Source organism: Aspergillus alliaceus (genome assembly GCF_009176365.1).
Source record: "Aspergillus alliaceus strain CBS 536.65 unplaced genomic scaffold BDW43scaffold_30, whole genome shotgun sequence".
Lineage (NCBI taxonomy): Eukaryota > Fungi > Ascomycota > Eurotiomycetes > Eurotiales > Aspergillaceae > Aspergillus > Aspergillus alliaceus.
Genome location: NW_022474713.1, coordinates 265,946 through 281,536, shown reverse-complemented (window position 1 = coordinate 281,536; position 15,591 = coordinate 265,946). Strand labels below are relative to the sequence as shown.

The 15,591-nt window shown below is 45.6% G+C and overlaps 6 protein-coding genes across 6 annotated transcripts; 3 read left to right on the top strand and 3 right to left on the bottom strand.

The window, feature by feature from the left end:
• Nucleotides 1-937: 937 nt before the first annotated feature.
• Nucleotides 938-2,822, bottom strand: BDW43DRAFT_280503 (succinate--CoA ligase (GDP-forming) subunit alpha). Its single transcript, XM_032042416.1, has 7 exons — nt 2,507-2,822; nt 2,410-2,438; nt 2,207-2,333; nt 2,088-2,150; nt 2,004-2,029; nt 1,857-1,939; nt 938-1,783 (listed from the first exon to the last, which is right to left on the bottom strand). Exons 1-7 carry the CDS (start codon nt 2,668-2,670, stop codon nt 1,283-1,285), a joined length of 993 nt encoding a protein of 330 aa, XP_031898958.1. The 5' UTR covers nt 2,671-2,822; the 3' UTR covers nt 938-1,282.
• An 86-nt stretch (nt 2,823-2,908) lies between these two features.
• Nucleotides 2,909-5,011, top strand: BDW43DRAFT_126221 (Elongator subunit ELP3). Its single transcript, XM_032038126.1, has 2 exons — nt 2,909-3,390; nt 3,445-5,011. The coding sequence occupies exons 1-2, from the start codon at nt 3,090-3,092 to the stop codon at nt 4,869-4,871; spliced, it is 1,728 nt and encodes a 575-aa protein (XP_031898957.1). The 5' UTR covers nt 2,909-3,089; the 3' UTR covers nt 4,872-5,011.
• A 568-nt stretch (nt 5,012-5,579) lies between these two features.
• On the bottom strand, nt 5,580-6,094 carry BDW43DRAFT_312441 (uncharacterized protein; the record flags this gene model as incomplete). Its single annotated transcript, XM_032047372.1, has 4 exons — nt 5,580-5,657; nt 5,723-5,815; nt 5,930-5,987; nt 6,057-6,094. The coding sequence occupies 4 exons, from the start codon at nt 6,092-6,094 to the stop codon at nt 5,580-5,582; spliced, it is 267 nt and encodes an 88-aa protein (XP_031898956.1).
• A 323-nt stretch (nt 6,095-6,417) lies between these two features.
• BDW43DRAFT_280493 (1-(5-phosphoribosyl)-5- ((5-phosphoribosylamino)methylideneamino)imidazole-4-carboxamide isomerase HIS6) lies at nt 6,418-7,687 on the bottom strand. The gene is made up of 4 exons (XM_032042415.1): nt 7,302-7,687; nt 6,968-7,154; nt 6,513-6,889; nt 6,418-6,454 (listed from the first exon to the last, which is right to left on the bottom strand). Exons 1-3 carry the CDS (start codon nt 7,599-7,601, stop codon nt 6,606-6,608), a joined length of 771 nt encoding a protein of 256 aa, XP_031898955.1. The 5' UTR covers nt 7,602-7,687; the 3' UTR covers nt 6,418-6,454; nt 6,513-6,605.
• An 84-nt stretch (nt 7,688-7,771) lies between these two features.
• On the top strand, nt 7,772-9,065 carry BDW43DRAFT_126177 (uncharacterized protein). The gene is made up of 2 exons (XM_032038125.1): nt 7,772-8,159; nt 8,221-9,065. Exons 1-2 carry the CDS (start codon nt 7,812-7,814, stop codon nt 8,725-8,727), a joined length of 855 nt encoding a protein of 284 aa, XP_031898954.1. The 5' UTR covers nt 7,772-7,811; the 3' UTR covers nt 8,728-9,065.
• A 1,532-nt stretch (nt 9,066-10,597) lies between these two features.
• On the top strand, nt 10,598-10,937 carry BDW43DRAFT_280488 (uncharacterized protein; the record flags this gene model as incomplete). The annotated part of the gene is made up of 1 exon (XM_032042414.1): nt 10,598-10,937. A coding segment is annotated over exon 1 (245 nt), but the record flags the coding sequence as incomplete, so codon positions are not given.
• Nucleotides 10,938-15,591: the final 4,654 nt, after the last annotated feature.

The following is a 15,591-nucleotide window of genomic DNA, read 5'->3' as shown; positions in this document are numbered from 1 at the left end:
TTTTGACAATTACATGCACGATAAAAGTTCCAATAAAGACTGCACGTCTTCCTGTGGCATCTGAAATTGGACCCCAGGACGTGGGCATTCTTCCTTGCACGGTCATGTATATTGCGATTGTAAGGATGGCGAGAGACGTGCTAATATCCAATCTCTGTATAGAGCTTGGTCAGTACAATTGTAAGGATGTCAACTGTACATGGTGTACTGTCTGTTTGCCACACTTACAATGGACACCTCACCCAGAGCCGGGAAGTGAACATTCGATAATGGGTGAAGATGGCAGCCGTTGAAACAATGCATACCATCCGAAAATTTTGATGATAGAAAGCATGATATATTTTAGATGTAGAGGCTTGACCCTCAACCTATGAGTTTTCTGAAAAGCCGAACGTTTGTCTCATATCTCCCTGGACGGAGGATACCTGTAGCATAGGGTTCTTTTCGGCCGGATATGATGTTACTGTGGCCATGTCTACGTTGTTCCAATGCAAGTATGTAGATAAATTAGCCCGGTGGTCCATTAGCGGGGAATGTATTTTGCGTCTTCCGAACGATTGGAAATCTATATATCAGTGAAGACGGGAGGTGTATCAAACGGTGACATGCATAACGTCCAAGGAGCAGTCCTGCAATGAGGCATAGAGAAAGAGCACAGCCACATAGTTCTCATCAAGGTCTAACTTCAACGGTAATGCGAGCCACTGAAGCAGCTGTTAAGCAACGTTACATTCGCCTTCGGAGCGCGGAAAATTCAGCTATTCCTATAAATTTAAATATCAAGAACGTACAAAAAAGAAGGGATCATCCCTCTAAGAACGATTGTAAAACAGTCCATTGATTTCTTAGCGCTTTCCTTAAGCTCATGTGCCCAATCAAAGTTTTTCATCTGATTCCCAACGATGATCTACAAGTTAACATACATGCCAAGTAGTATTACCAATCTCTGGATTCAGATAATGGCAAATATTGATTATTTGCTTCAATAGAATACGGTCTACAATATTGAAGTCGACACGCAAGAGAAAGAGAGACACGGAGGGCAAAACAAAAGGAAAAGAAAATTTACATGAGGAAACTAATTACTCCCTAGCATCTCTAAAAAAGGAGGAAATAGAAATAGGAAAAGTACAGGAGTGGCCAAGAGAAGATCATCTAGCAGATTTAGAATATAGACTTCAGCCGTGGCGCACGCCCTACAATGAGCACATCGCGCATATCAATCACACGGTGAAATTCAATCACACACACACCCACGCACTCACATCCCATGCTCACTTAATTAGACCAGATCCCTCTTCACGAACTCGTCGAGCAGAGTCTTGCCAAGAGAAGCGGGGCTTCTCTCAACAATGACACCGGCAGCTTCAAGAGCAGAGATCTTCGAGTCGGCACCGCCCTTGCCACCACTGACGATGGCACCGGCGTGACCCATACGACGGCCCGGGGGAGCGCTGATACCGGCAATGAACCCAACTGCGGGCTTGTTGTGCTTGTTGTTGGCCTTGAAGAACTCGGCGGCATCCTCCTCAGCGCTACCACCGATCTCACCGATCATGATAATACCATCAGTCTCCTCATCCTCAAGGAAGATCTTGAGGCAGTCAATAAAGTTGGTGCCGGAGAAAGGGTCACCACCGATACCGACAACGAGAGACTGACCGAGTCCAGCCTGGGTAGTTTGGTTGACGGCCTCATACGTCAGGGTGCCCGAACGGGAAACAATACCGACCCGGCCACGCTTGTGGATGAATCCAGGCATGATACCAATCTTGCATTGGCCCTGTATCCCAATATTACAATTAATACCTATCACAAGACCATCGCAAATAGACAGCTTGGTGATTGGAACTTACGGGCGCAATGATACCGGGGCAGTTAGGTCCGACCAGACGAGTCTTGTTCTGCGTCTTCAGAATGTCGGTGATACGAACCATGTCTAGTAAAATGGCTGTCAGCCTTTGCCTGGTGCCAGATGGTCAGCACGAAGTAGGAGTACGTACCGTGCTGAGGAATACCCTCGGTGATACTAAGCGACACTATATATCAGCGACTGATAGCTTTGCGCGAACCACCGATCATCTTACCAGACAGCCAAAGGAACCTCAGCTTCAATTGCCTCCTCAATACCCTTAGCAGCAAGTGGGGGGCTGGTGTCAGTTAGCCACATATCCATAGACATCCTAATTAAACAATGTAATCATACGGGACGAAGATAGCAGAAGCAGTAGCTCCAGTTTCCTGCACGGCATCGCGCACATTTGCGAAGACTGGTCTGTCAAGGTGTGTCGAGCCGGCCTTCTTGGGGTTGGTGCCACCAACAACCTTAGTACCTAATCAATGTAAGCAGCCTTGTTCATTTACCGCAGACATCAATCTGCCAGATTGTGAGGAGAGGGAAAAGAATACCGTAGGCAATGGCTTGTTCAGCGTGGAAACTGCGGGAAGATGGAAATGCAACGTCAGCATTATGTATGAAACAACACACGGTCGGAAGAACACATACGTTCCCTGCTTGCCGGTGAATCCCTGGAAAATAACCTTTGTGTCCGCATTTATGCGAAGGTTGTTAATAGTCTCAGCGTAGGCCGGGGCATTAGCATATCCCCGTCGCTGCACAGCGGCAGCATTCCGAAGGGCAGAGGCAGTGCTACGGCGGAAGGCCTGCATGGTGGCAATGAGTAGTAAGAGAGATAAAGAAAGAGAGGAGAGGAGAGGAGGTTGCACCAAAGGAGGTGTAAAGGTTGACGTGGGAGAGAAAAATGATTGGTATATCTGTAGGAAACGCGCCGGATGGTTTGGATTTGGGCTTTCGGGACAAAGCTTTAAGCGGACCCGAATTGTCGCGGGCGGTCGGTTTGTCGGCTGGCTCCTCGGCCTGTTTTTCTCTCACTTTAAGTGATTGATTGAATCGGCCCCTCCAAACCACCTTGAACTGAATACAACTTAGGGTAACGCTCGTTAGGTTACTCAAAATATTGTTATTGTTATTATTTATTATTCTTGATTCAACTTGACTGGTCCTAGGATTCTCCCTATCAAATTGATTCTGTTCTTCGCAAAATTTCCGTCTTGGTACATCCTTCAAAATGGCGACGGCCACAATGACCATGCCGCCACCATCCAAACCCAAGGCGAACCCGAAGCTTGCTCCAGAGAATGAACGATATATGCGAGCTTGTTCCGATATTGCTAATGTCCTTATTCGAGAATATGAAACCCAAACAGATCCCACGAAACCAAAGAAAGACCTTAATCTCAACAGGCTGCGCAACCAGATTGCGAAAAAGCATTGCTTGGCCAATCTGCCGCCTTTGACGGCGATTATCGCTGCTGTTCCAGAGCATTACAAGAAGTATATCCTTCCCAAATTGATTGCGAAGCCGATCAGTATGTCTCTAGTCCCTTTAACTGCAGCTGGACGCTTTCTAATTGTCACTGAAGGAACGTCTTCTGGTATCGCCGTTGTAGCTGTGATGAGCAAACCCCACCGTTGTCCACATATCGCATACACTGGGAATATATGCGTCTACTGCCCTGGTGGACCTGACTCCGACTTCGAGTATTCAACCCAGTCCTATACTGGGTATGAGCCCACGTCAATGCGTGCGATCCGAGCGCGTTACGACCCATTTGAGCAAGCCAGAGGACGGGTGGACCAGATCAAGGCCCTTGGGCACAGTGTCGACAAAGTGGAATATATTATTATGGGTGGGACTTTCATGTCGTTACCAGAAGACTATCGCGAACCGTTCATTGCCCAACTCCACAATGCTTTGAGTGGATACCAGACAGACAACGTCGACGAAGCAGTCCAGGCTGGTGAGATGAGCAACGTGAAGTGCGTTGGTATCACAATTGAGACCCGGCCTGACTATTGTTTGGATACACACCTGAGCAGCATGCTCCGGTATGGGTGTACACGACTTGAGATTGGCGTTCAAAGCTTGTACGAAGATGTCGCTAGGGACACGAATCGAGGCCACACTGTTGCTGCAGTCGCGGAAACATTCAAACTTGCTAAAGACGCCGGCTTCAAAGTTGTCAGCCACATGATGCCAGACTTGCCCAACGTTGGGATGGAGCGTGACCTGTTCCAGTTTCAGGAATACTTCGAGAACCCAGCTTTTCGAACAGATGGTCTTAAAATCTACCCCACTCTAGTTATTCGTGGCACTGGTCTCTACGAGTTATGGAGGACTGGTCGCTATAAGAACTATACTCCCAATGCTCTGGTTGACCTCGTGGCTCGTATTCTTGCCCTAGTCCCTCCTTGGACTCGTATCTATCGTGTCCAACGAGATATTCCGATGCCATTGGTTACTTCGGGCGTAGAAAACGGCAATTTGCGTGAACTCGCCCTGGCTAGAATGAAGGACTTCGGTACAACATGTCGGGACGTCCGTACACGCGAAGTTGGAATTAACGAAGTCAAGAACAAAATTCGCCCATCCCAGGTCGAACTTATTCGACGCGATTACGCAGCTAATGGAGGATGGGAGACCTTCCTCGCTTATGAAGATCCCAAGCAAGACATTTTAATTGGCTTATTGCGGCTGCGAAAGTGCAGCCCTACACACACGTTCCGCCCTGAATTTACCGGCCAACAAACCAGTATCGTGCGTGAGCTCCATGTGTATGGTTCTGCCGTGCCATTGCATGGACGTGATCCGCGCAAGTTCCAGCACCGCGGTTTTGGAACACTGTTAATGGAAGAAGCAGAGCGCATCGCTCGAGAGGAACATAGAAGTCAGAAGATCAGTGTCATTTCTGGCGTTGGCGTTCGCAGTTATTACGCGCGTCTAGGCTATACTTTAGATGGCCCTTATATGTCCAAGCTGCTGGACCCTCTTGATGACGAAGAATCATAATGGCCATCCCTGGATAGCATCTGCTGGTATGATTATGACGATGGACAAACAATATCCCACGAAAAGTTTTACTGATTGGTAAGGATTACGGCATTGGCGTTCTGAGTGGCGGCTGTTTCTGCATTCGAGAGTTACAGTCTTTCTATACTTGAAAGAAGGTTGGAATGAGTACATGTGCATAAACAAAGTAACAAAATAAAAGTGCATGCGCACTTGGATGGCCAGTGGTCACCATCCTTAGGACATTGCTCTACTCCTGGAGCGTTCCGCACATGGTTCCTAAACGTCGTGGTATTTACAAGACACCCATGTAGAAGTCTTGTAAGTCATAAGAGCTAAGAACGAGAGGGTGAATTTGCCAATTTTAATAGCCATCACCTTATATACAGCCTGATGTTCCTCAAGTAGACACCTAGTAGATCTAGAACAACAATTCCAAAACCAACCCATAATCAACAAAAAAAAACTGCAAGATGGTAAGTAAGCCCTTGATATACGGTACAGACAAGAATCTAGGAGTGAAGGCAATAAGTCGACATCCGTTCAGTAAACGGTGCACCATACGCCGCACTGCAAATAAAAGTAACCACGTCCTACTCCAGGCTACTCTGTAATATCAATGGGGAAACATAGTCATATCTCCGTGTGGCTGTAGGATCAAATTTCGCGATTGATTTATTTTTCCAATGGTAAAGCAATGGGGACATTTCAGTTAAGCGATATCGCACCTCCCCTGCGGCTTCGCACATGAAGGTAGGCCTGGAAAGAACAGAAAAGGAAAAAGGCCTATGGAGCATAACTGTCAGCAATGCAGTGTTCTAAATATTGGATCGGGGCTGAGTAATTCGTACGATATATACAAACACGGCTGTGAAGATCGAAGCAGCGACTGCACCGCCATCCTCAGGCTCACCTTCTGAGCCGGTAAAGCCGTGGTGCTCCCTCTGTGAACATCTCTTTTAGCCTTCGTCTCCGGTACACCACACATGCAGGTCGGGAAGCAAAATAGACGGTGATCGAGAGTAGGAAACTAGTAGCCGGCCTAGCCGCAAACGAACCTTGTATAGCGATCCGAGGACGGAGAGGATGACAATGGCAAAGAGGGATATTATCGCGCTATGTCGCAAAGACAGATTGTCAGTTTGAAAGGGAATGATGAAAAAGTCATCCTGTTGGAAGACTTACCAGGACCACGCATTTAACACCGACACGACGGGTTTCATATTGACGATTGAATAATGTGACAAGTGGCTGGCGGAACCGACCAGTTTGGTTTTGACGATATCACAAATCAATGCACAAGGGGTGGAGATAAGGACAACACGAACAATAAGTAGGCGTAAGAGACTTGGATCCAATCCAAATGCGCAGCTGACAGGGGCGGCTATAGAACGATGATGTTCACCAGGCGGGAGAACATCCAGCGCCTAAGCCGCTTTTGGCAATACTGTCAGGACCACCTGATAAAGTTGTCAAACCCGCATCATTTTATTTTAGCAGATATATATTTCTATCATTGTCACTATTATTATTTACAAATATTATACCTATTTCCAACTATTCCCTTACTTTTGCTCAGTCATGTAAGCTTGACCTTTGTGCTAGTGTTTGCGAGAAATAGTACTGATGTCGATGCCATAGAAAGAGAGGGAGAGGGGAGGGAGAGACGTATATAAATGTCTCGACCTAGGTAGCTATCATGTATTTCTATCGGCAATCCATACTATCACTAAATCAGTGCGCCTTGTTCCATTGTATACATTCATCAAATGTCACGCCGGACCCCCCAAAGATATCCAGCGCACTACCGATGGTTAAATCGACCTTCCCTTGACTACTTGAGTGGACCTTCTCAAGATCTTCTAAGTTCCGTGCCCCCCCAGCGTAAGTAACCGGTATGGAACACCACTCGGAGAGCTTAGACACCAACGCTTCATCGACACCTTGTTGCAACCCTTCAACGTCGGCAGCGTGGATAAGAAATTCCGAGCAGTAGGGCTCTAGCAATGAGATGGATTCTTTATCCTAGTCAGCACAGGAGATGTCCATCTTGAAACATAGGCAGAGAAACGCCCGATGCGAAGGTAACAACTTGCCTTGATTGATTTCCATTTCTGTAATGGTCTGCCATCGGTCCATAGCCACAAACCATGTGTTGTCTTTCCTGCGGCAGCTCAAATCTAAAACTAGCCTTGTCCTGTCACCCCCAAGAGCAGAAAGAACCAACTCCAATCTCTCAAGCGAGAATTTGCCCTCTGGAAAGAGGAATGATGTGATGACAACCTATGCAAGGTCGATCAATCAGCAGCTCAGAGAGAGAAAAACGATGTAGCTTGATTTATAGGAAGGAGACGGGGGGAGTCCAGATCTAACTCAGATATATCACCAGGACATAGGGAAGATGACATTCAATAAAACAATGGAGCTCACCTTTTCGGCGCCCTGGTCTATCCAATACTGAGCATTCTTATCTGTGATTCCACCGGCGACCTGTAAGCCACCTGGCCATGCGCTAAGAGCCTCTTTTGCGGCTGTATCGTTCCCTGGGCCGAGCATCACAACATGCCCCCCACGTAAGTCATACTTCTGGTAGAGTTCAGCGTAATAGCTAGCTGGAAGGTTAGAAACATAGTTTGTCTTTAGATCCGCAGAAACATTGCTCAAAGTCCCTCCGACAATTTGCTTGACCTGACCCGAATGCAGGTCAATGCAGGGACGGAACTTGGTCATCTTGCTTGATACAAATGGGACTTTAAACCTGGTGCTGTGTTGTAGTTCTATGTCACTGTATGTGGAAATTCCACGAGGGGTCGACTTATCTTATCACACGTGACCGTAGTAAAAAAGAAAGGACCTCAGGTTGACCGCCATGGAATACTTCTAACTCGAGTCGCTCAAAGCTTTGGTGAACAAGCTCTGCTAAAGTCTTAACGACTGAAAATGGTTGGAAAGCGAAAGAGAGATACAAACGTTGTATCGAGATTTACAACAGCCGAGGACGAAACAGCAACGCCTACAACGAACGATAGCTCCACCCGTGATATTTTCCGCAAATTTTTTGAAGCTCAATTCCAGCCATTGGAAGTTCCCGACTCCCACATCACACGCACTAATAGATCTAAAGAGGAGCGTAGTACTGATGAGTCTGAGGCTTCTGAATCGGACTCCGAATGGGCCGGCGCTTCAGAAGATGCGGACGGGGACATCAAAGTCGAGGTAGTCGAGCATCGAGACTCGTCGGCCATAGCGGAGGAGCCCATAAATAAGAGAGCGCGGAAAGCATTTATGGTATGTCTACATCGTATGCATATACTATTGAGGATTTACCTAATTCTATGACGATTTCCAGACCGCAAAACCTCCATCGTTTTCTATGAAAGAAGCAGCTGCCAAGAGTTCCTTAAGTAAAGATGAGGATGACGGTGACGATGGCGCCAATTTGAAGAACGATCTTGCGCTTCAGCGGCTTCTTAAAGAATCCCATCTCCTCGATTCGTCGTCGGATCTTGCGCCAACTGGTAAAAATCGACTAAAAGCACTTGACCTGAGAATGCAATCGCTTGGTGCCAAGGCATCTCTCTACCATCAGAACATGCCTTCATCACACCGAAGAGGCATCAAAGCCAAAGCCGAGAAGAAGGATGACAAACGTCGACGAGAAGCTAAAGAGAATGGAATTATCCTCGAGAAACCCGCACCCAAATCAAAACCCAGTCCGGGAAGACGGGAGCGTGGCGTTGGGGGGCCGTCTATCGGAAAGTTTGCAAGAGGGACCCTGAACCTGAGCAAACGAGACTTGTCCGCCATTCAAGGTCCCCGAAAGTCAGGCAGAGGCAGGTCTAAAGGGCGCCGTTAGATGACAAACTGCTGTGCTGGTAGAGAATCCAACATTGGTCTGCCTGCTGCACCGGAACATTCTCGGAAAATCTTCGTAGAAATAACATCATCACATCAGCTCTCTGCTTATGACATAGGGTCTATTGCCGCTGCCTGGATTAGGGGATTGGCATGGAATCTAAGCATCTTCACATGGGACAGTGATGGAAGTTCTATCGCTAATCCCCCGCTCTCGTTCTGGGCACGGCACAATCTTCATTCATCCTTCGTCAATCCTTCCTATCCGTTATCGGCGATGATGAGTATAACTAAGGATTTAGAATATACCCCGGTCCCATGTCCTGTGCTAGCCTGAGGAGTGAACTGCAACACAACAAATACAGGGCATCCGTCAAACTACCCACCTGCAAAGAGTTCGTCCTGTGACTTCCGACTTGAGAATTGGAACTTGAGAAGTTTATTTTCTGACTATTCTAGGGCGCTTTCCCTCGAAGCACATTCCAACTCCGCAGTTCTCGATATGGTGAAACCTCCGAGGAAAACTAAGTTTTGAGAATGGAGCCCGAAAATCTGAGACAATCCTACGTTTTCTGAATTGGTTTTGGATTTGTAGCTATTGTGAAACGGCCGTTATCTCTCATGGAAAAACCAGAGACACTGGTCTGGTGTACTGGGTATACCAGGAAATAATATATATGTACATAAAGATCGATGATGTAGGTACATACTATATATTTATGCTAGAGCTGAATCTAGAGACTCAGAACGGAAGACTCCCCTATTTCTTTTCTCTTCTTTTGCCATTTTTCCTTTTTGGAGGTGGTCAACATTCACAACTCCTTAAGTCTGTACAACATACTAAAACGACACAATGTTGGGATCTACTGCTATCTGCTTCTATTCCCCGATTGAGCCGTCTGTTCAAAATTTTCGGTTTTCAAAGTGTTTTGAGTGCGGAGCATATGAATCGTTATATTTGAGTTTGTAGTTTGCAGTTGCACGAATTTAGTTTGTACGAGTTCCACTCCGAACTTGCAATCCCTTTTCACCGGCTACTTTAGGCCGATAGGGTACCTGCATGGCTAGTAGAATAGCTCCAGATTTTTCTCCAGTCCTATTAATAAGTACATTAATTACCCTGGAGTCTGGATAGAATAGCCCGGCGATAGTGCTCATTATCAAAGCAAGATATTACCCCATCCAGTTCTTATACTGCTCCATTGTTGGACACGAGCATGCATATGTAAGATTCCATGTGTCCACTGTCAGGCGAAACAGCAAATCACGAGTTGAACGGGGATTTTCAACTATGCATTAGCTGTTTCAGATTTCTGCGCGCAGCCATTCCGAGCAAAGCAAAGAACTTAGTAAGGAGAATGATACGCTCATCACGAGTTACTACATGTCAGTCAAACTTTTTATCTTCCTCTAGTGCTAGACTAGTATACGGTTGCACATCATGCTCTCGTATCACTCGTATCACCGGTAGCGAGCCATAGTCTTGAAACCATGATCATAGTTTTGACAACACTAGAGTCAATAGATAGTATGTAAAGGTGCCATTTGGAATGCACATAGAAAACAAAGAATGTGTACTCACTGCCCTTAGTGCTCAACCAACCTCTTGGCACCCGCGGTCACGCACCAATACAATACTTTCCTGGGTTAAATTGATAACTGCACTTTGTTCTCCTACACGAAGAAGCTAAGACCGATTCATCTGGCCCCATCGGGGGAGAACTTCGGGAAATGTCTTCGGTCACCCGTAGCTTACTAGTGCCAAGAAGTGCTAAGTCTCCCAAGGACACATGGACGATTCCCTCTTTATGAACTGGATAAGTTGAGAATCCAGGAGCATCGACTTTTAGGTCAAGTGCTTTTTTTTTTTTTTTTTTTTTAAAAAAAAAAAAAATGAAAAAAAAATTTTTTTTCTAGAAAGAGCATGTACCCCAACGAGTCTGCGCTATGTGGCCATTGGTATTATCTGGGATAGTTTCGCAAGTGGAATCTTTTTTTCTCTATTTTTCGTTTTCTATTTTTCTTTCTTTATTTTTCCTTTCTTTCCTTTTTCATAATAAAAGAGAAAAGGAAAAAAGGAGAGAGAGGGAAGCCATCCGCTCCCATTTACCTTTCGTTGTGCTAATTCTGATCAGGGTAATATCTAAGTATGCCCCTCAAGACTGGGTATGTTTGGACAACGAATATGGTAAGTAGGACGCAATAATTGAGACAGTTGCATCATGGTATCAACAGTTGACCTTGTGTGGTATTAATAGTACTCAAGGTTTACACAATGACCTCGTAGATATGAACTTTGAAGGAGGTTTTTCTAGATCGTTTCACCGTGGCCGATCAAGCAACAACCCGTCGTACCGAGCGGGCCAAAGACCAGGTCCTATTTTCTCTCGATGATCAGCGTATTTAGTTTCAGAAGAACAGAGAGAAAAGAAATGCTCATTTTTCTACTCGGACTAGTGACTTCGGAGGATGAGACAACCGTACTAATCCTTGCCGCGCATTGCAGTATCTCCGTCGCGCAAAGTAACTCTAAGCCACTTGTAGCCTAGTTCAGGTACAATTACCTAGTTCGGTTGTCGACGGTCTGTTCAAAGTGGGGACCTCCTATAGTAGTAGTAAGGTACTATTGACTCTGCACTAGAACTAGAAACCATCATTCCCAATTCTATTGCATTGTGTCCAGTGTCCACCCGATGAATGAGTGTTTTTACTAAGTTCTAGATATTTACGGCTTCCATTGTCTCTAAGCAGGTAGTAACATTGTCAGATCTAATTGTTGATACTTTCTCTATCGAAGACCGGATACGGGTAACTGGCCTCCAGTAATTAGGTAATCGAATAAGTACTGATTCCCGCACCTTTCGATTAAAATACTTTGGGTTCTTGAAGGTTTTTTTTGGCTGGGCTCTAGCCTTCGTTTCTTTTCTCATACTATGTCCACGTATGTACAGTACCTATATACATCTATACCTACACACTAACACTTTTGAGGGAGCATGTGCTTCTTCTATGCGTTAGGATATGCTGGGGTGCGTTCGGCCGAAATAGGTGGGTAATAACTACGACGGTAGGTTGGCAGGGATACATCGATCGGGCCAATGGGTTTTGTCTGATCGTTCGCAATGGTTTATAAGCAGCAATTGGATGTTTTTACTACGTGTGCAGGACAAGTCCGTCAGTGGGCCAAAGTTACCCGCTCTTGGTACCTGAGACGATCGCAAACATAGTCACTCAGCTTAGAAAAAGAGCAAATATGGAACACTACACATAGAATAGTGGGCTATGATACTCGCAGGGCTCATCGGGGTGTGATCGTCGCTAAAGCTTACTGCTTTCTCCCAAGAATTGGGTTGTGTAGATCACCCCTGGAGACCAACGTCTTTGACCGTTTGAATGGATATGGACGAACATGTACTATAGTCTTATAGTTCGCAAAAAGCATGGGTCACTTAATATAAAGCATTGTGTACGGGGAGTATCAGGTTCTCCAGTTTAATATAAAAAATCTCCTAGCGTAACTGTCCACGCCTTTATATCCCGTAGACCTATACCTATGCTAGACAGGGAAATTGACGGCCAAGAGTTGATTCTATATGAGGATAACACACTCGCCGTTGGAATGTGATCAATGCTTGATAAAAAGTCATCCGACAACATAGTCTCTTACAGATGAACAATATAAGGCAAACGACAAAGAGTAAATAGTAGCCTAGCGTTATTTCAAAGATTAGAGTGTAGTGAAGCCCAAACCCAACCCTGAGGCCCCGGCAACCGAGCCTAGTTTAGCTCTGGATACTATCAACAGCACTAGTATTTAAAGCCGACGTCAAGGTAGGAGAATTAATCTAGGTATATTGGAAGGATACAATAGAATATATCCTGAGTACACCTGAAAAACCCATCTGGGCTGCAGTAGCCTGCCAATTGACATGGCTTGATGGCAAAGGTGGCAACCAAAAACTCGCTGCTATATGAAAGTGACAAGTCAGAATGACTGGTCAAAAATACCACATATTACTCAAGCCCTAGATAAAGCTGATGAGGCTGTACAGAGGACTGACAGCCGGTGTGATATCATGTACTGTGCATGGCAACTTATTGTTTGTATTTAGTACTCCGTACCTGTATGTTCGTAAATTGTTAGTGGTATTCAAGAACAGGGGACTGGGACCATCAGTGGGTTGTGGCAGATAGACTATGCCCGTGTTATTATTAAGAAGAAAGGTTGGATTGCCGCCCCAAACACTCAATAGTCGTTAGTCTATGGTCTATGCAGAAGGGAAGGGGGGGAAGAAAAAAAGGGAAAAGAAAAATAGGGAAACGAAAAGGCTTCGATGTCCTAACAGATTTTGACCATGTAAAGCCTATTTTTGGTGCTAATCTAGCCACTTGCGACACAGTGTTTATCTTCAACCAGTTCCCAAAAAGTTTCCCAAGATCATCTCCCCTGTTTAATTCATACTACGCCTGCGGATGACGAGACCACAGAGCTGCTTCCTTCGGCTATGAGATCATCCTACAAGCGCTAACTATCTGTTCTGCGAGACAAGTAATAGCAATCCTGGTCAGGCTGGAAGGAATTGCCGGCTTCTTCACGGAGCACTCTCTCCTGTAATAAACTCTCACCTACTCCGATGGAGTACGTACATACATACCTACATACACCGCACCACTGGACCACTACTACGGAAGTGGGCTATAGCCATAGGAGCCACCCGTGGGGGTGAGACCCTTAAATCAGCGGCTCCTATTGGCTCACAGTAAGCGCTCACATGGAGTTTGAAACAAGGGGCGGATGCTTCACAATTGCCTCCCGCGCCAGTTTTATCTATTTGTGCAGTCTTGGCATTGTTTTGGGGGTCCGCTTGTAGGGGCATCCATGGTTGGAGAATTGTCGCATTCACTGGGTGATGAGCTCCTTTTGGCTGGTCAGTTAGAAAGCCTAGATGGCTGGGAGTAGGAAGGATCACTATGCAACCTGTGCAACTGACATGACTTGACTGGTTAAGCGCTGTGGTGATCACCCAGTTGGTGAAGTGCAGATTGCCGGATAATATTTATATTCATGCAACACAGACAAGCCAATTAGATCCCCAAAGTAAGCACTCTGGTCATCTAATAATAAGAATACAAGGTAGACACCAACTCGAGATTATAGTTTTTTCCTATGGGCTGTGGAAAAGCGAAAACAGTTCAATAAGCTCTGTCAATTATTTTATTATTTTATTTATTTTTTTTTTTTAAATTTTTTTTCCATTTTTCATCTATCCTTTCCCCCCCCTCTCCCCCCCCCATCTACCTTTTAGTTTTCGATATTTTTTACCTTTTCTGTTCTATTTTTCTATTTATATTTATAATGATAATGGTATTATTTTCTTGGGCGCTTAAAAAATATTCGGACAGTAGTACACGCTTCACTTGCTTTTTTTAACCATGGATGAAATCACAAGTTCCTGAAGGAATATCGGAACTACCGGCCAGATACCCTCCCGATATCATTGTTCTACTTAGTCCCAGCCTGGGATGCTCTGTTGATTTTGTCATTTAGCCACCACATATTCGGCACACGTACATACAAGGGGCGGTTGTGTAAAAGGAAGGCTAATACAATCTAAGTACGGAGCCTTTCTTCCTCTTCTTTATATGAATGTAGAAAATAATACACACGACTATAATCTAGAGTGGGAGTGGCCAGGGCTTCTACAATAGTGGGATACCCGATCCCATTGTTAGTAAGACTTGGCATGGCGCAGAACACAAACTCCCCTAATCTTTAGAGACCCGGTAGAAAAAAAACGGGCTGATGACCCAGTTAGGTGGCCCCTCCCTCCAGGGCAAGTCGACAGGATTGGAATCTTTGGAACTCGACGGAAGCCCCACCTCGTCATACGGCCCATATATCGTATTGGTATGGGACAGTTTTGCTACTCTGGTATTTTACATTACCTCCCCATATTTGTGTTGAGTAGGTGGTCAGCCGCTCTGATGCTCGGATGCACTCCGTCCCTATTGGCTCGAAGGGAATGGAGTATGGTAAACGATGTGTACAGTACAATGTATGGATGGCGTTACCTAGTTGTACTTGGGGGATGGTCCCTGGCGCCAGTCTCCGCTTCGCCAACAGGAGCCCTACTTTTTCGTCGTGCGTCCTTCCCGCAGCCCAACCACAATCCAAAGGAAGAGAAAGAAAGAGACTCAGGTTAGTCGTCGTACTAAGTACCTTAATTAAGTTGTAGTGGTGAAGACGGAGCCAGAAAAGGGCCTCCTCCAACTGGGAAACCTCATCCGGTCTCGGTCGGCGCTCCCTGAATTCCTCTTCCAAGTTCTTAACTTGACCCCTCGACACTAGCTGAATTTTTTACATTATTATTTTGATTGATTGACATAGTTACCTACCTTTACTATTTTATTACCCTAGTGTTATTAATATTACCATCTAACCGCTGTAAAAGAGCAACATCTCCGGGACTCATCCTCCGCCTTCTCTTATCCTTTCCCCCTCCCCTTCTCATCGCGACTGACCTCTTTCTTTATTTTCCTTTCTCTTCATCACCCTTCATTTCGTTCCACTTTCGCCGTGCGAGTTATTCAAAGAGACTTGGATCCGGGCTGGCCCACTTCAACTCTCTCTTGCCCTCTTTCTTTCTCTTCATTGAGTTGACAAGCCTCGCAACGTCAACGCCCAACTACCTTTCTCTGAAAGAGGCCGGCTCCTCTTGTGTTTGGATACCTTCAGCGTTTCCATGATCGGTCGTTGATAACATCCTGAACCCAGTCCCTTTCTTTTCTTTTTCCCTTTCTTCTTTCTGCTCCATCTCTATCACTTTCTTTTCATCGCTCTTTAATCTAGAGCTTGTGGGACAGT